This window comes from Mesoplodon densirostris, chromosome 5, assembly GCF_025265405.1.
Source record: "Mesoplodon densirostris isolate mMesDen1 chromosome 5, mMesDen1 primary haplotype, whole genome shotgun sequence".
In the NCBI taxonomy this organism is placed as follows: Eukaryota; Metazoa; Chordata; class Mammalia; order Artiodactyla; family Ziphiidae; genus Mesoplodon; species Mesoplodon densirostris.
Window position 1 is genome coordinate 69,902,513 of NC_082665.1, and position 23,766 is coordinate 69,926,278.

Consider the following 23,766-nt stretch of genomic DNA (forward strand, 5'->3'; position numbering starts at 1 on the left):
AAAACTAAAACAGTCATATCTAGAAAATAAGATTGTATCATATAATACACTAACATCTTGATAGTACATATCTTTAGCTAGTAAGACTCTTGATGACTTTTTCTTAATACTTTACGTATTTTTCCAATTTTCTATAATGGGAAAAAATAAGGTCCGTTTATGCTATTCTAATGACCTTTTGAAACGCCTTGAATATCATAAAGTAAGAACATCAGAACCCATCATCCATTTAAATGTTAAAAGGCAATTCTTCCTCGGGGGAGGAGGGGAAATTGGTTGAAGGTAGTCAAAAGGTGTAAACTTTCAGTTATACTAGGGATGTAATATACATGATAAATATAATTAACACTGCTGTATGTTATATATGAAATATGAGTTCTCATCACAAGAAAAAATGTTTTCTATTTCTTTAATTTTGTATGTATATGAGATGATGTATGTTCACTAAACTTGTTGTGATAATCATTCATGATGTATGTAAGTCAAATTATTATGCCATATACCTTAAACATATACAGTGCTGTATGTCAATTATGTCTTAAGAAAACAGGAAGAAAAAAGAAATTTTAAAAAAAGGGCAATTCTTGCTATTTAAAATGGATGAGGAGTCCTAATAAAATAGCATGTAAAACAGGAACTCGCAACATGACATATCTGAGAACACACTTTTAACATAATGATAACATTAGTCATATTTTCCTACTGAGTTTAATAATATACTAGGGAGGAACTGTTGCTTCTTTTTTTCTAACGGACTTAAGTTTAAAGTAAAAAACATATTATATTGCAAAATTATTTGTAGGCTCAGATTTAAGATTCTGAACCAACATAATACAAAGCAGTATCTCAATCAGTGAATGAGAAAGTTAGATGTTAAAGGAGATATTTGGGGAGAATTGATCAGGCACCAAGCATATTTTCTGCTTTCTTTTTTCATCAGTAAACTCTTTTTCATACTTAAAGAATTAAAGAAAGCTTCTTTGTAATGAGATATTTTATTTTAATTCTGACTCCTACCATACCACAAATAGATTTGGAAATCTCCAAATCTATAGACTTTAGAACAGGAAGTATTAAATAATACAAATTTTTAAAAAATTATATAAATGGCATAATTTAATTTCTCAGAACTGTAGTGTCATAGAGAGGTAGTCACAGATGGGGAATTTGTACATGTATTACATTACATATATCTTATCAAACACAATTGCATTGACTCTTTCCATAGTAATGTGAGGGATGGAAATAATAAACAACCCTAAACAGGAATTCTTCCAACTTAACTGACTTCCTGACAGAATGACAAGTGCTATTCATCCTGGTGCCTGTGAAAGAGCCATCTTTTGTCTTCTTGAAGTTTTAACTAAATATAACTGTATTCTAGACTAGCCATGCTTCAATAAGAGGAACATTTTAACATATGACTGTAAATTGGTGGAACAATTTTAGAAAATAATTTTGTAATTTGGAGTTTTGGCCAATGTTCATAGCCTTTAATTCAGTAATTCTACTAGCCTATGTGTAGAAAATAAGTACAGAGATGCTTTAATAGCAAAATATTGGAGAAGGCCCTTATAGTCCAATATTTTAGTTCATCTTGATTTAGTTGCACAAATGAGAGATTATTGTTATTGTTTTTTATGTGGCTAGTTTTTAAATGTCCATTTACCCATGTATTTATCACCTTATTTACTATTCCTTCTTACAACTCAGATGTTTCTTCTTGGATCAAGCTCCTTTAGTGAGAATCTGCTAATAAACTTTTACCTTTTTTTCCCCTTTTATTTTCCTTTTTTTGCCTGAGAAAAGGGAAGTAATGATTTTCTCTGTATCATCATATCTTTTAACCACTCGTATTTTCCTTCTATTGAATTTCTGTGCTTCATTCAAGAAAGAAATAATTTCTTCAGATCCTTCTTTCAATTTATTATTATTATTATTTGGCTGTATCTAATCTACTTTTCAACCTTGCATAGAGCAGTGGGTCTCATTATTTGGATTGTGTCAGAATTGCCTAGAGAGCTAGTTAAGATTACAGAAGTAGGAATACAGAAGTAGACTCACTGAAGTAGGATAGGACCTGGGCTCTTGTGTTCTACCAAGTGATTCTGATGCCACCAAAGTTTGAGAACCACTGCCATTGAATTTTTAAGTTTAATTACTATGGTTTTTCTTTGCTTCAAGTTGCATTCAGTTCTTTTTCAAATTTGTCTGGCCAAGTTTGATAGTCCTTTGTCATCCTTTTAATTCCTTCCTTTATTCTTGAAATCTACTGGACACAAATACTTTATATTCTGTGTTTGATCACTATTCTATCTGTGGCCTTTGCAGGTGTGATTCTGTTTTGTTGAACTATTGTTTTTGTTAATTCTTGCTAATGGTGGCTTGTTACCTTGAGTGTTTAGTATTTTTTCATTCTGAACTCATGTTCTTTGGAATGGAATTTTATCTGCAGGGATTAGTTAAGACTTTTTATAAAAGCTCTTCCTCCAGAGTGAATTTGCTTTTGCTTCTGCCAGGTGCTTTCAAGCATTGTCCCCAGGAACACTGTAAACTTAATTTTTGACTCAAAATTTTAGGGCCCCATAGGTCTGTGAATTAAAATCTCAAACTTGGGTGAAGACAGGCTCAGGTTAGAAATGTTTCTTTTTTCTCTTACGTCCTGTGAATGACCTTTATTCCCTTGGTCTACCACTGAGTGGTGGGTTTTTGGTTTTGTTTTCTATTTTTTTCCAGTTAGGTTTTGCTGATCAGGCATCCTGGCTTTGGTGGAGGGAAGTAGTGAGCTCTGATCCTCCCTCTTGCCTTGTTTGGGGCATTTGGTTTCGCCTCCTGACCCCTGCCTACGTGGCCCACTGCAAACTAGGGCCCAGGCGAACATAGATCAGCCTACATCCCCCAGACAAAGTTGGTTCCAGTGCTCACTCACACCGGAAGATTCAGGCTTTTGTACTCCTGGCCTCTGAGGAATTTCCTTATTTGCTTTCCAGCACAGCTATGTATCATTACTACATGTATTTTTTAAATTATTTTTAATATTTTACCCAGCATTTTTAGTTGTATTATCCTGGGAGGGGATTCTATGACCATCTAGTGTGCCACATTGCTGAAAATGGAACACTCAAATCTTGGTATAGTATTTTGAAAGTTAATCCTCTAATACAGAGGCAACATAATTTTGTGAGGAGCAAACATCTAGAATTTTTTATACTTCTGTGTCTGGTTTTAGAAAGAAATTTTACTGATTCAGTAGCAGCTGAAAAAGCTTCTTCACCCAAACATGTTTACTTTGGATATTAGCAGTTTATGGCATTATTTACTTTTCTAACTTTAACTAATGAACTTTTTTTCCTTTTTTACTTTAAGGAGGTAATTGAGTTCTATGTTCAAAATGAAAATTCAGTAGACAAGTGGAAAAAACCTTTAGTGATTGATAAACTCAAGGTAAGAAAAATAAGAGAACCGTAAAAGTGGAGAATTTATATACAGGCATTTTTTGAGACCTTAGTTTGCTGTTGCTTCTGTTGTTATATATGTAGAGGATAATTATATCAATTATAACTTTTTAAAAATAAAGTTAAAAATAGAATCTGTAATATACAAATTAGGTTACATAGTGTGTTGTGTATGGTATGTGCTGAAGATAGCCTCTTAACAGCTGTTCAAATTAAAAATACAATCAGCACTACTCACTTGAGACTGAAGTTGAGGCAGGGTATTTTTCCCACATGGGCTTAATCCAAATTTCATGTTTTCAAATTTTAACACATGTTAGGAATTGAAATGGACAAAATAGTATATTTGGCATAATTATGCTCAGATGTAGGAGATTTTAGAATCGCTGTGATTCAATAAGAAGTACTCAAGTAAGCAAATTTAGTTTTTCAGCCAAATCTAAGGAAGCTTAACAGTTAAGAAATTGTTGATTTATAATGAATTAATAACTACTTGCATTGTAGGATACAATGAAATAAATAATTTCATAAGTTCAAAAGGCATAAATACCAGTATCTTTTAAAAATAAATAATTTTAGGTCATGATAAATTATGATAACTGTGGCATATTCATCACCTTGACAGGAAATGGCCAAAGCAGAAGGCCTCTGGAACTTGTTTTTGCCAGCTGTAAGCGGTCTCAGCCAAGTAGACTATGCCTTGATTGCTGAAGAAACAGGAAAATGCTTTTTTGCTCCAGATGTCTTTAACTGCCAAGCACCAGGTTACAACATTATTTAAAAACAGAACTTTTCTCAGATATTTTGAGCAGTGTTTAAAATTTCTCTATTTTATGACAAGGAAGTTTTTCTACACAAAGTCATTGATTTATAAATTTGTCTATAATTTTACTTTCAGTTACTTTTATTTAAATATTTTAAAAAATGGACCTAAAGTTCTCATTGGGTTATTCTTTTATTAAACATCATTACATTAAAAGTATTAGTGAATAGAAGTCACCACCAAAGGGATTGGGCATATAAGGTTTCCAGCTTTCTAACTGGGTATTAAACATATCTATGGTTAGTTAGAATGGATAGAGTTTTAAATCTTTTGGTTAGCCTCACTATCTCTCCATTTACTCACCAATTATTTATCAATTGCCTACTATATGCCAAGCACTATTTTAGGAACTATCATGAAATAAAATACACAAAGATTCCTGCCTCATGGAGCTGGCATTCTAATAGAGAGAGACAAAAATAAACAATAGCTAGATTAAATAAGTAATTATATAGTAAGTTTGAGGATGAAAAGTGCTTTGGGGAAAAAAAACAGCAAGGTAGGGGAGCTCTGGAATGCTGAGGGACAGATAATGTGTATAACAATTTAAGATGGAAGGCTCAGAATAGCCCTGAAAATGACATTCAGTAAAGACTTAAAGAAGGTGAGAGAGTTAATCATGCTGATATCTAGGGGAAGAGTTTTCATAGCATAGAGAACATAAAATGCAAAGGCCCTAAAGCAAGAGTGTGACTGGTGTATTTCAAGAATAGCCAAGGAGGTCAGTGTGGCTGGGAAAGAACAGCAAAAGATATCAGAGAGGAAAGGGCCTTGTATGTTGGGGTTTATAGGGCAGGTGATTGCTTATACTTTCAGTGAAATGGGGATTTGAGCAGAGGAGTGACAAGATGTCACTTCAGTTTTAAAAGGATCCCTGTGGCTGCTATGGAAGGAAGTAAGCAGGGAGTCTTGTGATGGTCTTGGTGAGAGATGATGGGGATTTGTTCAAGGGAGTAGCAGTAGAAAGAGTGAGAAGTGGAAAGATTCTATATTGACTTTTTTTTTTTTTTTTGCGGTACACGGGCTTGTCACTGTTGTGGCCTCTCCTGTTGCGGAGCACAGGCTCTGGACACGCAGGCCCAGCGGCCATGGCTCACGGACCCAGCCGCTTCACAGCATGCGGGATCTTCCCGGACCTGGGCACGAACCTGTGACCCCTGCATCGGCAGGCGGACTCTCAACCACTGCTCCACCAGGGAAGCCCAAGTGGAAAGATTCTAAATATATTTTGAGGGCAGAGCCAAGAGGATCTCCTGATTGGTTATGAGGTATTAATGGGGGAGTCAAGGATGCCTTCAAGGACTTTGGCATGAAAAATTGGAAGGATGAGGGAAGGAGGCCAACTTTCCTTTAAAAAGGTAATATGGGGAGCTTCCCTGGTGGCGCAAGTGGTTGGGAGTCCACCTGCCGATGCAGGGGACGCGGGTTCCTGCCCCGGTCCGGGAGGATCCCACGTGCCGCGGAGTGGCTGGGCCCGTGGGCCTTGGCCGCTGAGCCTGCGTGTCCGGAGCCTGTGCTCCGCGGCGGGAGAGGCCACAGCAGTGAGAGGCCCGCGTACCGCAAAAAATAAATAAATAAAAATAAAAAGTTAGTATGGAAGGAGTAAACCAGGAATGTAGTCTTTAGAAGGTGTTTTCAAACCCAATTTGCAGAAGGAACCCCCTAAGAAGCTTTTAAAAAATCCTGATTCACAGGCTTCATCCCTGGAGATTCTGACTCAGTAGGTCTAAGGTAGACCCTTGATATGTCTTTAGTCTTTTTTCCCCCAAGTTACTGTGGTTATTTTTGATGCTTCCAGTCAAGGACTGGCATTTGATTTGTAGTAGAAGGATAATTGTATAATATCCTATAGTGTCCCTGCACAAGTTAGGCCTCTGTTTTGCCTTTTGTGCTTATTGTATGGCCCTGGTACTGAAGCCTCCCAAAAAGAGTTAATGAAGCAGGGAAGTGCCCAAAAGAGGTATGTTGGATGTCAGAGAAAACACAATCTAGTTGCTTCTCGAAGTGTTTCCACACTGGACTTTGACTCTCATTTCTTGGGAATTATTAAGATAGTCCATAAACCTCTGATAATGGTTGAACTTGTCCCAGATATTGCTTTCTCTCTTCAAAACACTGATTTGTCTAGTTACTGATGACTACATTTTAATCCAATAATGAGGCTACTGTAAAAGTAAATAAATCTATTCACAGAGTTTCTGAAGATTTTATCTCATTATGTGTAGCTATTATATCATGCTACATAGGTAGCATAATTTTATGGAAAGAGAACTGATAGTCTTTTGCTTAAAACTTTTTTTATTGCCACTCATAGTAAGAAATATATTTTATATTGTGACCCAATATGTAGTGTATGAAGCTGTATATGTGTGTTCATGGATTGATTTATGGAAATGAGGAGGGAAGAGACATATGTTACTGAAAAAAGGCTTCATGAAACAAGTTTCCCTTACTACATGAATTCATATATTTTCCACTGAGTCTAGTCTAATGTATTCTATTTTGATCTATTTTCATTTCTCAGAGAATGCTAGTCATATTTCATTGAATTAATTTTATGACAAACTAATGGGTCATAATATGAAAAATAATGCTATAGAAGGCATCCATTGCAGATGCAGCTCTGCCGCTATTTTTCCATTTGACCTATGAACTTTTCACTAGATGGTCATAGACCTTTTTCTAGTATTAAAATTTCATTGGTCTATCGGTTATAATATGATACACCAAACTGCTGAAATTTTAAACTTGGCAAGGGAAATACATTTTCTTTGACCAAAGTATGATAAACAACTGTCCTCAGCAAACAAGATGTATAAAACCATAGGTAGAAAACTAAGCATTTTCTCTTTGTAGTGGAGATATCTTCATGAAGGCCTTTGGGCTATTGTGTTTTAAAGCATTGTGTTTTGCTTTATACAAAGCAGATAAAGAAGGGAATATAATTGATGTAGATTAAATACTTAAGAGTTTTCTTAAGTGTGTATGAGATGAATTTCTACTCAAGATACCCAAATTATTTCCCAAATAGTTATAAAATATTATGGGACACATATGTAGTCTTCTGATTTGCCTTTTGTTTTGTTTTGTTTTGGTTTTTTTGCCCATCAATAAGTCATACAATATTGTATATTGGAATGTTGAAAATAGTCATTTTAATTCTAAAGCCATTACTAGAAAATTTGGGGGCCTTGAGGCTAATTTGGGGGAAATTTTTTCTTTTTGTACAAGTAATTTATCTAAGCTTTTTTTTTTTAACGAACCTATAAATGATAACTTTGGTTTGTCACATTCTCAGAATAAACTAATTTTTGGAAAGTTTTTATTCAATATTTACCTCATTTGAACTACAAGAAACACTGGATTTAAAACAAGCAAAGAAAACAATGAACTTCATTAATTATAATTCAAGACTCATTTTCTCCCTCAGTTGAAAAGAATTTTAAGCTTGTGTTAATCTACTAGGAATTGTGTGCATTTTAATATAACTTGGGCCCTGTTAGGAGTGCCTGAACAGAGTACAAACATGTTTTGAGAGACTTAACTTAGACTTAGCTCAATTTTCATAGGCATTTCAATAGCTGTCCTTAATATCATTGTAAGAGATGATATTGAAAAATTCTTCCTCAAAATCTTATAAGTGATCAGCATTCAAGAGAAAGGTTTTAGAGAGTATTTTTAGAAATTTGATGGGAATGAAAATCAGAGAAAGACATCTAGAGCATTTTGCTCCACAGCAGACGTGAAGCATTCTTTTTCACCTGAGAGTGATGCTGCAGTGTATCATGTATTACACAGTGCCCTCTGAGGGCTGGAGAGGGTCTTTGAAATTATCTATTGTCATTTTCTATCCAGGGCAGGGATTCCGTGTTTAGCATCCTTGAGATATTACATAGTACTTTTCTAGGTGGTATGGGATCACCAAAGTAAGAGCAGTGTTAGCGGTAAAAAGACAATAATTACTGTGAGGTCAAAGTAAGGAGATATTTCTGATTGGGTAGCTGGAGAGTCTTCACAACGGAGATGGCTCAGAGGCAGAAGTTTACTTAGGAGTGACAGGTAGAATTTCACCAGAGAGAAGGCCTGGCCCAAGCAAGCATGTGGAAGTTAAAAAGCACAGGGTGTGTTTGAGGAACAGGAGTCTCAGTAATAAGTAATGTTAATTGTTCTCTAAGAGCATTGCAGTCACTCCAAGCAGAGTATATTTGCAAGATAGCAGGCAAAGGTTAGGCCAGTAAATTATTTTCCTCAGTCCTAATTGAGTTAAAACTCATTAGAGCCATGCTTCATTGGGATGAAGTAGACAAGTGTCTGTGATTCAGAACAAGTTGAATAAATATGCACCAAATGCCATGTACTTGTAACTACTTATGGCATACCTTCCTTGTAAATTGTATTTACTATTATGTTTAGTCTATGGCCATGCCACCCTGAATGCACCCAATCTCATCTGTATGTTTGAAAATATTTTTGTTAGTAAATATTTGCTGTAAAAATGTTCATGTCTGTTATCTATATAAAGTTTGGATTTCACATTGATAAATTTTTAAATGCAAAACAAGTGCTTTTCCTTATTACATGTAGACACAGGGAACATGGAGGTGCTTCACCTATATGGAAGTGAGAAACAGAAGCAGCAGTGGCTTGAGCCTCTTCTTCAAGGGAGCATTGCCTCTTGCTTCTGTATGACAGGTAAGAGCAAATCAGTCACATTCTCCCATCGTGGAGCCACTCTTTCCGGTTATTATGGAGGAACTGAAGAAAAGTGGGATGTGGCTCTGTGTTTCAGGCAAATTTGCCTTTGACCAGAAAAGTGAACATGTTTGTTGTGAGCCCAATTTTAATTTTTGGCATTTTTAAATGTGCAGAATAAAATTGTCCTCCCCTTTGGGAGGACACCAGATGATGTTTTCTGGTAGCCTGCTTTAGGCATTAGCAGCAGAGTAAACCTAGTTTTATAACCTTTTGACTTGCATCTAAAATTGCCATCTGTGGGTGTTTAAGATCTTTTTTACCCTAGTGTATGAAATATTGATCTTCGTGATAATTTTATATTGACACTTAAAAACTACTCAACTCTGCCATAAACCCAGAAAAATAGAATTTTCACCAGTGTTGGTCATATAGCTCAAATTATAATCAGGTAGGGTAATTAAACTAGGAGCATGTTAATAAAAATGGGTTTTGGTACATTTGTACATAAGAAACAGTAATTAAGAACTCTTCAAAGGACAAAATCATTGTTTCATATTTGAGTATAGAATTAAACTCAATTTCATCTGGCCATGATTTTGGCCAGATTTTATTGTCCTTCTATAACATGGCATACATTTATAATAGCAAAACTGATCTCCATTTAAACCAGTAAGAGGCCGTTATTGAACACCTGCTGTATGCTGTGTCTACAAAGCTCTAATTAATTACAAAATAAGTAGAGTACACACCTACTTTTCTAAAGAAAGAGGGTCTCTAGTTTTAGAAAGAGAACACATAAAATATCTTAAGGATCCATTCAAAAGAGCAGCACATTAACAAGTGCAGATTGAGAGCTAGCCTATAAGTTCTAAAATGCAGCGCAGTAAAGCAGTCTTGTAAAAGTGTCCTATGGAAAACTTTCTGAAGACATTAAGTGTTGAGCAAGCTTTATAGAATGCAAAATAAATAGATTGGTGAAAGCATTCCTGATGGAATTTGCAAGGCACAGTTAGAAGTTGTTTAAGATACTACAGAAATAGAGTCACAGACGTCAAAAACAAATTTATGGTTACCAAGGGGGAAAGCAGGGGAGTGGGGAGATAAATTGGGAGATTGGGATTAACATATACACACTACTATATATAAAACAGATAACTGCTGAGAACCTACTGTATAGCACAGGGAACTCTACTCAATACTCTGTAATGACCTATATGGGAAAAGAATCTAAAAAAGAGTGGATATATGATTCACTTTTCTGTACAGCAGAAACTAACACGACATTGTAAATCAACTATATTCCAATAAAAATTAATTTTAAAAAAAAGAGAAAAAAGAAGTTGCTTAAGATACTAAACCTATGTTGGGGAAATCTGGCTTGCAAATATGTAGTACAGATTTTCATTGTGGGAAGTAAAGAATGATATTTTTAATGCACGTTTGATGATTGGAGAAAAGATTGAGTTGTATCCCAAGTCATATATCACTGAGGATGCCAAGAACACAGTTCGTATAGTTGATCTATCTGAGTTGTTCTAAATACTTCATTTATCCATTCATTCTTCCAATGCACATTTATTGAATACCTACTATGTATAGGTTGTAGGAGAACCAGGGGGAATGAGGGAAGGGTAGGAAGATGAAAAAGACAAAGATGCCTCTGTCCTCAAAGAGTTCACATTTCTTTAACTGTCTTTTGTAAACTAATGGTGGCTGCCTGCCTGTAAATTCAGCCTTTGCTTATTTATAGAGCCCGATGTAGCTTCAAGTGATGCCACAAATATTGAATGTAACATCCAGCAAGATGGAGATAGCTATGTAATTAATGGCAAGAAATGGTGGTGCACTGGTGAGTATTCTATTGATTCTTCGTGCCAGATGCTGTGCTAGAATAATAAAATACATAGTTACTCACTTCATGACCACCGTTCTTTAAATTCTGCCTTTGAAAGCATTTTCCAATTTAGAAATAGTTGATAAAAAGAAAAGTAATTTTAAAACAATGTCTTGATTGGGCAATGTTTATTTAAGAGCAGAAAACGTCTTTTTTTACAGTTTGTAAGAGAAAAAATTTATATTAGTGCACACTATTTTTGACCATTGTCATTTCTATCAAACTTAAATTTTAATAGGGGCATATTACATGGACTATAATAATTTATATATAATTGTTTTTAAAGAGATAAGCAGTCCATATTATTAAAAATAATATATTGTGCTACATATTTTCATTGTTTAAAAATACAAGTATTTAAGTGAAAAATAAGAGTCTTTAGACATAGAAAAATATATTATTTAGTCAACCCTCAGTAATGGACTCACGTAAATGGATGAGCCCTTTAGGCAGTTATAAAAATTGAAACCTAGATAAATGTGATTGTCTGAGGATTGCTTCTAGAGTATAAATGATAAATCTAACAGGATAACCAGCTTATTACTAAAGAAAGTTGACATCATAAAAGCAAATTACATGTTTAGAAACTTACCAGTAATATATTACAATAGCCAGAAAAGCTTTTTATGTTTTTGTTTTTGTTTTTTATTGCCAATTGTTATTCTTTCTGGAGTTTTATGAAATCTCTTACAAATTAAGAAACAAGAAAAAGACATTGAATTTTGCTACATAGTTATTCAAGTACTAAAATTATGCAGGGAAATTGTTCTTATATTAAAATTTAGATAATTGAAAATAATTATAAATGCCCCGTAATTTAAATTTCTTTAATAATCTGTTTTAGATTACCTAACTTATAGTGTTTTTCTTATGTATGATTGTTACTACTATTTTCCTATATTGTTAATTTTAATTTCCATGTTTTATGCATTTATTTTTTGTTTCCTCTTTTTCTTGGCTTCTACCCCACTCCCCTTCCCCACCCTAACCTCTTCTTTGTTATAAGTTGCCACCACAGTGTTTGAAATTTGAATTTCAGAAAGATGCAGATGTTTGGTCTGAGGGAGAAGCCTCATTCATGTGTATCGAAGCAAGAGACACAGCAGTTTTATATTTAAATGCTGAAAGTACTGGTTGGCTCTGTAGCATCTTCAGAATCGAAAGGAATCTCCTCCACATTTTGTCTTTGTCTTCTCCAGGACCCATATTTCTTGGCAACTTTCATGATGTAGTTTTTAAAAGAGTTTCCCATAAAAACATACAGGACCGGGTTGAGGCAGCTGTGAAAGAGTGCAATGCTCTCTGTGATTTGGATGGCAACATCCATACGTTTGCTCATGTCGCAGTTGGTGATCAGGGAGTAGATGATATCTATGGCTTGGCAGAACTTGACAATGTTATAAGGCAGCTGAGTGACAAGGAAAACTATGACCACTGTGAGCAGAACTTTGAGGGGCCGAGATTTTGTAATGTTTGGCATCTTGATGATTGTCTTTGCCGTTATGAAGTAGCACACTGCCATAATAAGAAAGGGTATTACAAATCCAACGCAGATTTCCAGCATTTGAATTGATGCTTTCATTGATGTTCCTAGGTGGTATGGAAAGATGGGAATGCACCTAGCCTTGTGATTTACTGTATAAAAAACCAGCTGAGGTATACTCAGCAAGATGGCAACCATCCAGACACAGAAACAGATGAGCCGGCATTGTTTTTGCACTCCCAATTGACTGGGGGCTTTCGTTACTGCCCAATATCTGTCTATGCTGATACAAGCCAGAAACTGCATTCCAGAGACAAAGTTGACAGTGTACAAGGCTGAAGTGACTTTGCACATGATTTTCCCTAAAACCCACCCATGAACTGCATTAACTGCCCAAAATGGCAGAGTGAATAGAAGGAGTAAGTCTGCCACTGCCAAATTCAGGATGTACACATCTGTTTTGGTTCGCCGCTTTTTGTAATGGGCATAAATCACCACTATTATGGAATTGCCTGCAAGTCCAATGATGAAAGCTATTGTGAAGAAGGCAGGCAGGAAAACTTCTGCAAATTTTCTGACCTCTTCTTTTATACAGATCACTTCATACTGACTATAGTCATGAGTGTCATTCATTTCATTTTCCTCATAATAGTAATCTGTTGACTGGTTGTGTTCCAAAGCCATGGCTCCAATCTAAATGGCAAAAAGAATACAGGATATTTATTTTGATATTGCTTAAGTGGAAACGCTTTTGATCTAGCATATGTTTTATTCTTTTACTAGAGAATAGATTGTTGCCATTGCATATGTGAACCTGAATCTGGCACTCTTTGAAACTCTTTAATGGAAGCCACGCTGGAATATATCCCCAAGAGTAGTTTTTCATCCCTTGTTTTTACAAGTTTGTGTACAGGAGCTGGGATTTACAGAGGGAAGATAATAATACCCTGGGGAATTTTATTAATCATTAAACCCTGTAACTTTACATATACAACTTTGTGATTCTTACACAGTATATTGACAATAAATTAAATTTTAAAATTAAAATAATTTTATTTAAAATAAATATTATTTTTATTTATTTATGAATTTATTTTAAAATAAGTTAAATATATTATCTCAGCATTTTACTTAGTTTTACTGGTTGGCTTTTTTTTTTTTTTTTTTTTTTTTTTGCAGTATGCGGGCCTCTCACTGCTGTGGCCTCTCCCGCTGTGGAGCACAGGCTCCGGACGCGCAGGCTCAGCGGTCATGGCTCACGGGCCCAGCCGCTCCGCGGCATGTGGGATCTTCCCGGACCGGGGCACGAACCCATGTCCCCTGCATCGGCAGGCGGACTCTCAACCACTGCGCCACCAGGGAAGCCCCTGGTTGGCTTTTATAAAACAAAGTCTCCTCTAGTTAGCTTCCCTCCAAAACCTGTCACCATATGCTGATTGTAAACTACTATTTGGTAGCACTGTTGTTCCACTAGTCACCTAAGCCTTCAGCCTGTACCATCCTTGATTTATCTCTTATCTTCATCCCTGATTTCCAGTCAGCCCCTAAATTCTGATTTTACCTCCCAAATAGGTCTCAAATCTGTCTCTTTTAATCTGTGCTCCTTGACACATCCACACAATTCGACCATCATTATTACCTGGCCTATTACAATATCTTCCCAACTGGCATCCTACTGTTCTTATTCCTCCTTACCACCTCCTTGTCAAAACATTTTTCTTACTGCCATCAGAGTGCTCTCTTTCTAAAATGTCAATCCATCACTGCTGCTTATTAGCTCCTCACCTGAAAGACACATCCCTTCATCTGAAAGATACAATCTAAGCTCCTTACCATGATACCCAAGGCTCCTTCCATAATGTTGTCCTACCCATGGTTCCTGCTACATCCCTCTACTGTGCACCCTGCATGGTAGACAGTAACAATACTGACTTGCCAGCGATTTTCTGGCACACACCATGTTGCAGCACATGTCTACATCATTACTCATTCTGTTCTTTTATCTGATGGACTATTTCCTGCCGTTCCCTTGAAGGGCCAGTTCCTACCCAGTTAACTTAGATGTCACCTCTCCAGAAGACTTTCCCAATCCAATAACTGTATCTGCATATCTCTCAGAGAACTGACCCCATCCTATGGAAGACATGTTTCTCAGACTACCTTTTCCCTCTGTGCTCTAAGTTCCCTAAGACTATGACCTGTTGGATTTATGTTTATAATTAATACCCAAAGAGAGTGCCTGGCACACTCTAGGTGCCCAGCAGATATTTGTCAAACTAAAGGTTTTACCAATAGGTATAAAGCTATTACTCTAGAATGGAAAGATGATACTCCAGGAATCTCATGTCTCTTCATTAAGTTATTCTACTGTACTGGCTATTAACACCCTGTAGTATTAAGATAAGCTTGCACAGAATTCACAAGTTTTAAAATATATATAATAATAACTTTCAGTGTTTTTATTATAGTGCTGAGTTGTTATGCTTTTTCCTTAGCCCTTCTGTCTCCCTTTATCCTTAAAGTTATTTGAAAAGTTCCGATCTGGAAGACTACTCTAGTCTTCGTTTTCTTATATGTTAATTATTAATATGGTAGGAACTTTGTTCTTTCCTTCTCTTTTATCACACAAATCTTGAACCTGGTGATAAGGTGTAATATGGCCAAACAGTATAAGATATTAAGGAAAGATATTTTAAAAGAATTAATCATACTAAAAATATGAATAAATAAGAGTAGGAATGGAAACTATTTGCAGAAGTGATCCTTCTGGCAGAAACATAGAAACACATTTAAATGCCTTTGTAATTATCATAAGAATAAAAAAATTAACAATAAAACAAAGCAGGAAAAAATGATATAGCAAAACATTATTAACAAAGTTTTATAGGCAAGTAATGGTATTAAAATAATATTTTCTTCTTGCTATATTCATATTTTTGTTTTAAGGTTAACATGTATAACTGTTATCAAATAGCTCTTTTTTGCACATGTAAACATTTATGCATCAAGACTCCCTCTACATACATAAATATACCAAACCTTTGGGCTTAAAAGAAAATCATATACAAGTCTAAATGAAAAAAGAAAGAAAAAACCAACCTGTTTCTGTCAGCAGACAAGAGCAGCCTTGATTGCAGAGAGTAAGATAGAATGACCTCTCTAAATCAGAATACTTTTATTTTCGTTTTATACCCCGCCTTTGTCTTACATCCAGTAAGGCTTTCAGGAAATTTAACCTTGTGAGCACTTGATCTTTTATTTTATGTATAACCATCCTGTGAACTCAAATCCAAGTTCTTAAGTGTCCTAGGTTACAAACTTGAAGGAATTCAATCTCATTTCAAAAATTACAGACCTTTCAAAGTTTCCACTTAGCCAAAGGGAACAGGAATGTGCCTGCAGCTGAGGTACTGACTGCCAAACCAAAAGAATTCACCAGAGTGCCTCAAGGCAGCTAACAAAGATTTACTTGTAGGTAGCATCTAGACAAATACTCTCTAAAATTATTTTGTCTAGGAAAGAAAACAAAAATGATTGTAACCTAGAAAGTTATCTTTGTGAAGACTAAAGTATCAAAAACTAAATTCTAAGTAATCATTAGGCATTTATAGTAGAACTAAAATTTTTATATCACATCATTTTGTATTTTGCTTAAACTATGAGACTCCCCTTGGCCTCACTGTACTCCTTATCTGTCCTTGACCCCAGAGTATGCCTTTCCCCACGACTTTAAATTCTTGTGCCTTCCTGTAATCTTCTTCAATGACCAGCTACAAACTTTCAAAATCCTTCTGTCTGGAAAGGCTATCTCTGGCTATGTCCCCCTCCCCCTACTTCCAAACAAATGAAAGTTAGAGAAGGAAGAGAAATGTATGCAGATTTAACCCTTGGCCTTGACTCTCCTCACATTTGCATAACAGTTCCCTTATTTACTTTCTCTAGGCTCAGTCTCCCCCTTCAGAAGTTATTTCAGACCAATGCCATTTTTTCTACAAGCAATTGATCTTACTTTCCTGTTGATTAACAGAAAATAAACTCTAGAGCACTGGGGCCTTCATCTTCCCACATTATGTGTCTGGGGGTACAGCCAACTTCTCCTACTTGTTATCCACCAGTCTTTGAGAAGAGTTATTTGCATGCAGCTAATCCATCTCACCAAGAAAAAAGTGCCTGACCAAATGTAAAATAGATAGCTAGTGAGAAGCAGCCACATAGCACAGGAAGATCAGCTCGGTGTTTTGTGACCACCTTGAGGGGTGGGATAGGGAGGATGGGAGGGAGATGCAAGAGGGAAGGAATATGGGGATATATGTATATGTATAAGTGATTCACTTTGTTATACAGCAGAAACTAACACACCATTGTAAAGCAATTATACTCCAATAAAGATGTTAAATAAATAAAACAAAACACTTCCAAATTGAAAAAAGAAAAAGAAAAAAGTGCCTGGATTTGTAGTGTTAGACATTTTCCATGGTGTAAACACTCCCACCATGGCCAATTTCAGCTACCAATGTGAAGTCACTGAGCGCAAAGTTGCTAAGAGATGAGCATATCAGCCTTTCTTAGCAGACTCTAGCACAATTCTTCCAAAAGAGGCATCTTTTCTCCTTACCATGGCTGATCATTACTCTGATCTCTTGCTGCTTGCTGAGGGATACTGCTCTTAAACTTATCCCTGCCCTCTCTAGACTCTCTGGTCTTTTGCCTTCTCTTACCTCTTATTCTTCTTTATCTTATGTATTTTGGGGGCAGGAGGAAGCAAACGAACAACGTTCCACTAAATTCTTAGAATGGCCTACCCTCCATCCCTCATTGCCTCTCTGACTTATTTCCTTCTCTTCCCCTTTGCTTATTCTGCCACACCAACCTCCTTGCAGTTTTGAAATGTTCTAGGCACATTCCTTCACATTCCTTTTGTACTGGCTCTTCTATCTGCCTGGAATGTGCTTCCTTTCAAGACTTGCAAGGCTCACTCCCTCATGTCTTTCCAGTATTGTCCAATCACCACCACCTCACTGAGGCAACCCCTGATTATTCTATTTAAAATACCCTTCACAAACAAAACAAATGAACAAACATAACAAAACAGAAACAGAGTTATAGATACAGAGAACAAACTGATGGTTGCCAGGTGGGAGGGGGATGGGGGAGGAAAGAAATAGGTAAGGGAGATTAAGAGATTACAAACTCTTAAAAAGAGATTACAGGGCTTCCTTGGTGGTGCAGTGGTTAAGAATCTGCCTGCCAATGCAGGAGACACGGGTTCAAGCCCTGGTCAGGGAAGATCCCACATGCCTCGAAGCAACTAAGCCCACATGCCATAACTACTGAGCCTGTGCTCTAGAGCTCCACAACGAGAGAAGCCACAGCAATGAGAAGCCCGTGGGCACCACAACGAAGAGTAGCCCCTGCTTGCCCGAAGACCCAATGCAGCCAAAAATAAATAAATGTATAAAAAAATACATCTTCGTTGATATGTATACATTTAATACATTATTCCATAGCGTGCATCAACTTTTCAAAAAAAAAAAAAGGATTACAAACTTCCAGTTGCAAAATAAATGAGTCATGGGGATGAAATGTATAGTGTGAGCAATATAGCCAATAAGTAAGTAATATCTTTGTATGTTGACATATCATAACTAGATTTATCATAGTGGTCAGTTTAAAATGTTTAGAAATATCCAGTCACTGTGTCATGTAACAGGAACTAACATAGTGTTGTAGGTCAATTGTACTTCACAAACAAACAAACATAAAAAAAGAGATCAGATATGTGGTTGCAAGAGGCAGGTGGAAGTGGAAGGGAATTGGATGAAGGTGGTCAAAAAAGGTACAAACTTCCAGTTGTAAGATACATAAGTAGTAGGGATGTAATGTACAACATAATAACTAGAATTAACACTGTTGTGTGTTATATATGGAAGGTGTTAAGAGAGTAAACCCTAAGAGTTCTCATCACAAGGAAGAAAATATTTTTCTATTTCATTTTGTATCTGTGTGAGATGATGGATGTTCACCAAACTTATTGTGATAATCATTTCATGATGTATGTAAGTCAAACTTATACAGAGCTGTATGTCAATTATATCTCAATAAAACAGAGGGCAAAAATTAAATAAATAAACGAAATACCCTTCACCTGCCTATACTCCCAATCAACCTTACCATAGCACTTTTCATGTGCTAATTTACCATATCATTTATATTCTGTTTGGTGTCTAATGTATCTCACCCTATATTAGAATATAAGCTTCATCAGATTAGGGACTTTTGTATAATTTGTTCATATATAAATATATAGAATAGTGCCGGGCATGTAGTAGATACTCAATAAATACTTTGAATTAATAAATAATTCTACTTTCCCTTCTGATTATTGTCCCATTTTACTTGCCCTTGATGCTGTAGTTCTTTAATGGCTAATTAAATTTATGAATGAATGAATCAATCAATCAATCAACCAATCAATCAGTGCTTAAGTAACTTATCTTCCACAGACTTATAAATTTAGCAATGCAGCTGGAATTTTAGATCCAGATCTTTAGTCTTAGATGATTTCTACTTTTTCATACTATCCCTTATGCATATGTATAATTCCATGATGTCATCTATTATAGAATTTTGATACATATTTATAGATATTTAAAAGTATCCGTCCTTTTCCTTCATTTCCTCCCCCATGTACTTTCAACCACATACTTTCTTGTAAATAGGATTCCCTTCTTGTAAATCAGTTATAAAGCTATAATCTTCACATCTTTTCAATTCAGTCATTATTTTTGCTAACTCAAACACATACCCAGCCCTTGGGGCATAAAGGATCTCAGGATCAAACTTCCTCTGGTAGTATATAGTGAGTCACACCTGTGTATGAAACATGGTGAAACTAGCTCACTGACTGACCTTTTCCTGTATTTTCCTCCTCAACAGAACTAGAAGAGGTGTTAATAGGGAACACTTGACAACATTTGAAAGTCAATCATAAAGCTTGGAGGATAGGGAAAGGCATCACTTACCTTAGGCAACTTTTCAGAGTATTTACTTGATGCTTCTTTAGCGCCTTTTTTTTTTTTGTACCTCTCTTCCACTTGCCTTCCACCATAAGTTGATTCCAACTGGCTTCTCACCATAAATTGTCTCTCACCCTTTCTCACCGGTCCTAACATAGCAATGTCCCTTGTTCCTATAGAGTCTTTCTCTCCACACCCATTTCTCATCTTCCTCTTGTAGTGCCATTTTTCTCAGTATTAGGTGCTTGGGAAGCAATCTGACTAAACTATATTTTACATTTTCACTGAAAATGTCTTCGATATTGAGATATAAATTAATAATCTTATGATTACTCTTTAGTGTCCATACTACATACTGAATTCATATTGTATATGAGTTTTTTATTTAGCATTTTTGCTTAAGCACTATCATGTTATTCAAACTCACTATAAATGACATTTTTTCATAGCCAAATAATATTTTATGTGGATTATCATAATTTGACTTACCATTCAACTACTATAGGACTTTTTGAATGTTTCCAGTGTTTTGCTATTACAAATAATGTTATAGAGAGCATCTTTGTAGATATGGTAGGAAACTGCACTTAATCTAATCTTACTGAGGGATGTTGAAGAATGGGACTAACCATGTATAACTGTCCCTTTTCTTATTACACTAAATATAGCATTCTGTAGAATAATCTTAGAGTTCTTACAATTAAGTTCATAGAAACTTCCTTATTCTTTTTAGAAGCGTTCCATTATGTGGACATACCATTTAATAGTCTCCTATTGATGGATATTGATTTATGCCCAATTCTTTGCAAGTATAAACAATACTACTACAGGTAATAATCTACATCTGTCAGTTCATTCAGAAGCAGCTATATCTGTAGGATAAATCCTAGAAGTTGAATTGGTGGATCAAAGGATAAACAAATCTGTAATTTTGATGGATATTGCCAAATTGTACTACAGAGGGATGGTATTACTTTGCACTTTCACCAATAATATATGGAACTGTCTATTTCCCTAGAACGTTGCCAGTTGAATGTGTTATTCCACTACCATCTTGCTGTCTTAAATGACTTGTAACAGATTCAGTACTCTTCCCCTGCCCTTGCAGCTATATGTGAGATATTTTCCCTAAATTGTTTTTTTGCTTTAATTTTGTTTCTTACTGTACAATAATTTTATACAGGTAAACCAGTCAATCTTTTTCCTTTGATTTCTTTTTTTTTTCTTTTTTGGCTGCATGCAGGGATTGAAGCTGGGGCCTTGTCAGTGAGAGCTCAGAGTCCTAACCACTGGACTGCCAGGGAATTCCCACATTTATTTATTTATTTATTTATTTATTTATTTTATTTTATTTTTTTTCTTTTTGCGGTATGCGGGCCTCTCACTGTTGTGGCCTCTCCCGTTGCGGAGCACGGGCTCCGGACGCGCAGGCCCAGTGGCCATGGCTCACGGGCCCAGCCGCTCCACGGCATATGGGATCCTCCCAGACCGGGGCACGAACCCGTATCCCCTGCATCGGCAGGCGGACTCTTAACCACTGCGCCACCAGGGAGGCCCCCCACATTTATTTTTGAGGCTTAAAATTTCTTTCCCATCCAGAGATTTCATAGATACTAAATTGTTTTTTCTTCTAGATTTTTAAATGTCTTTTTAAAATAAATAAATAAATTTATTTATTTATTTTTGGTTGCATTGGGTCTTCGTTGCTGTGCGCGGGCTTCTCACTGTGGTGGCTTCTCTTTTTATGGCACACGGGCTCTAGGCTTGTGGGCTTCAGTAGTTGTGGCTTGCGGGCCTTAGAGCACAGGCTCAGTAGTTGTGGAGCACAAGATCTGTTGTTCCGCAGCATGTGGGATCTTCCAGGACCAGGGTTTGAACCCGTGTCCCATGCATTGGCAGGCGGATTCTTAACCACTACGCCACCAGGGAAGCCCTTTAATGTCTTGATTATTTAAATTTTTTTTAAATTTTCAATTCTGATCTATTTGGACCTGATTTTGATCCAACGGTATTTTGTAATAGTGACAGCATGTAACATTTATTGAATACTTATTAAATATAAACCTTCCTAGCAGTAGAGTAAGTGAATTTCAAAAGTTGTTTCCCCTATTAATAATAGCACATATTCCAAGGGCACACATGAGATTGTTTTTTTTCTTAACCGAATGATAAACTTTTTCTTTTTTTAACAAGTGGAAATTTCATTGTAAAATGTTACTTAACTCATATTGGTTTTTTATTTGTATTTGAATTAAAGCTAAGTAGTAATATTAATGCTAAGACCAAATGAAGTTTAAGTATTTCACCTCAGACGTTCAATGTTGGTAGAAGAAATAACCTTGAGACTTTGTACATGGCTAACTGCACTTCATATTATATTATTGTTTATATCACTTTTTTTATTGTTACAGGCCATATCCATACCCAATAGTCATGTTTTTCTCCACCTGTCATCTTTCCTTGTGTTAGAGAATGATTTTGTTTGATAACCATGTGGTTGTAAGAGCCTGTGAAATTAAAACTCATCAGCAAATATCAGTAAAATGTCCTTTTCAGCCTGACTTAATCCTGGCACTTGAACAGTTTTGAAATACCACAGAGTCTGGATTAAAAACAAAATTATCTTATCTATGCCATCTGTTTTCATTCATGAAGTCCTGTGACACAGCAGATATATTTAGTTGTTTTCTGGTCTATTCAGATTTCCTTTAATATATTTAATTTATGACATTTGGTATCCTGTTCATTAACTAAAATAACATGAGAGCAAAAACTCCCTTTAGAAGAAGGACATTTCTGTTGCTGCACCTGCCAAATTATGCTTGTAGCTAAGATGATATATTTGTGAGAGAGTTTTCCCATTTTCTGAAACATCAAGGTTAAATCAAAATATTTCAAAATTTACAGCTTATACATTCACCCTTACTTCCTCTACTTAATGACCCCCAAAAGGAGAGCCAATTTAGAAGTTTTATCTTTTTAGAATCTGAATTGTTTTTCATATTAGATTGAGCAAAGCAGAATTAAAGAATTATTTGCCTTGTTTCTTGAGTTTCTTCAAAATTTACCTGATATCTGAAATCTGTTGGACACTTACATAAAGCTGTGGCAACATTTTTTTATGATAGAAAGAGCAAGACAAGAAATACTATTGGGAAATATTAGAGAGAAATATAGAATTGGAAAAGGATGGCTTTTGGTTAGGGTTTGAGGGAATTGTAGACAAGATTTTACTTTTGAAGGATTCAGCTTCTGTTTATCTAGAATTAAAATCCATGAAACCTTAAAAGATTTACCCAAAATGTTCTTGATTACCAGGATAGAAAGTAGACAAAGAAAAGATCTGTAATGAAAATGAACCCCAAGTCATACCATTATGTCCTAATCTGATCTTCAGAAGTACACCCACCAAGGAGATAATGTGTTATATGGGGCAAGTGGACTGACTCTTCAGCCTAAGGGCCTCAAGTCTTCCTACGAGTAAAAGCTCAAAAACCCCAAGTAGAAAAATATCCAGTTGAAAAATTAAAAGTAAGCCTTTCTGGAAAAGACTATTTTCTCAATAATTTCTAGCTAAGAATCAAAGCATGATTACATATTATTGCAGAGCCAGGATGAATCAAGGGTAAAAAAATTCCCCCAGCCCAGTGTTTTCAGATAAGAAATTTCAGTTAAGATGCACAGTGTAATTTAAGTATTATCATTTACCATTTGAATCATCCTGATGTTCTTCAGGTTGATCCTCAGATTTGTGGAATTCATTTTCTATGTATTAGCACCTATAAAAATCAGAAGGACTCACTGTTGTAAAAATAAACACAATTTGGAAAGTCAGACATGGTTCAATAAAGGAGGATAGTCAAGTGGGCTCAACATCAAGAGTATAACACCTTAGATTTTTAAAACTTAATTTTGAAATATGTGAATGGGGAAATCTTTTCTCATTAAAATCTGGAAGATGTAGCAGCTGAAACATCCTTCTTATAAAAAGTTCTTTCAGAACTGATTGAAAAGTAGATTCCATTAAATTTGGAGAAACCCAAATTAGAGCATTGGTTTTAAAACAATTGCATTTTAATATTTTTTTCTTTTTGCCCTGAATATCAATTTCTTTATTAGTCCAATAATTTGTTTTCCAATACCTCTTATATATGTATATCATTTCACACAAGTGAAACGCTGTTGGATAAATTTTTTAAAGTGGGAATTGACACATATTTTTAAAAATTTTATTGGAGTATAGTTGCCTTACAATATTGTGTTAGTTTCTACTGTACAACAAAGTGAATCAGCTATACGTATACATGTATACCCTCTTTTTTGGATTTCCTGCCCATTTAGGTCACACAGAGCATTGAGTAGAGTTCCCTGTGCTATACAGTAGGTTCTCATTAGTTATC

General features: G+C 35.6%; 2 protein-coding genes across 7 annotated transcripts in view; one reads left to right on the plus strand and one right to left on the minus strand.

Annotated features, from left to right (window-relative positions):
* The window catches only part of ACAD11 (acyl-CoA dehydrogenase family member 11), a 104,063-nt gene that overhangs the window by 44,604 nt on the left and 35,693 nt on the right, over positions 1-23,766 (plus strand). For all 6 annotated transcript variants that reach the window (XM_060099017.1, XM_060099019.1, XM_060099018.1 and 3 more), the window contains 4 exons: positions 3,367-3,444; positions 4,081-4,219; positions 8,863-8,970; positions 10,724-10,822. In XM_060099017.1, the coding sequence (XP_059955000.1) occupies positions 3,367-3,444; positions 4,081-4,219; positions 8,863-8,970; positions 10,724-10,822 (424 nt within the window). The remainder of the gene's footprint in view (positions 1-3,366; positions 3,445-4,080; positions 4,220-8,862; positions 8,971-10,723; positions 10,823-23,766) is intronic.
* Positions 11,655-15,736, minus strand: ACKR4 (atypical chemokine receptor 4). Its single transcript, XM_060099029.1, has 2 exons — positions 15,450-15,736; positions 11,655-13,043 (listed from the first exon to the last, which is right to left on the minus strand). Exon 2 carries the CDS (start codon positions 13,032-13,034, stop codon positions 11,982-11,984), a length of 1,053 nt encoding a protein of 350 aa, XP_059955012.1. The 5' UTR covers positions 13,035-13,043; positions 15,450-15,736; the 3' UTR covers positions 11,655-11,981.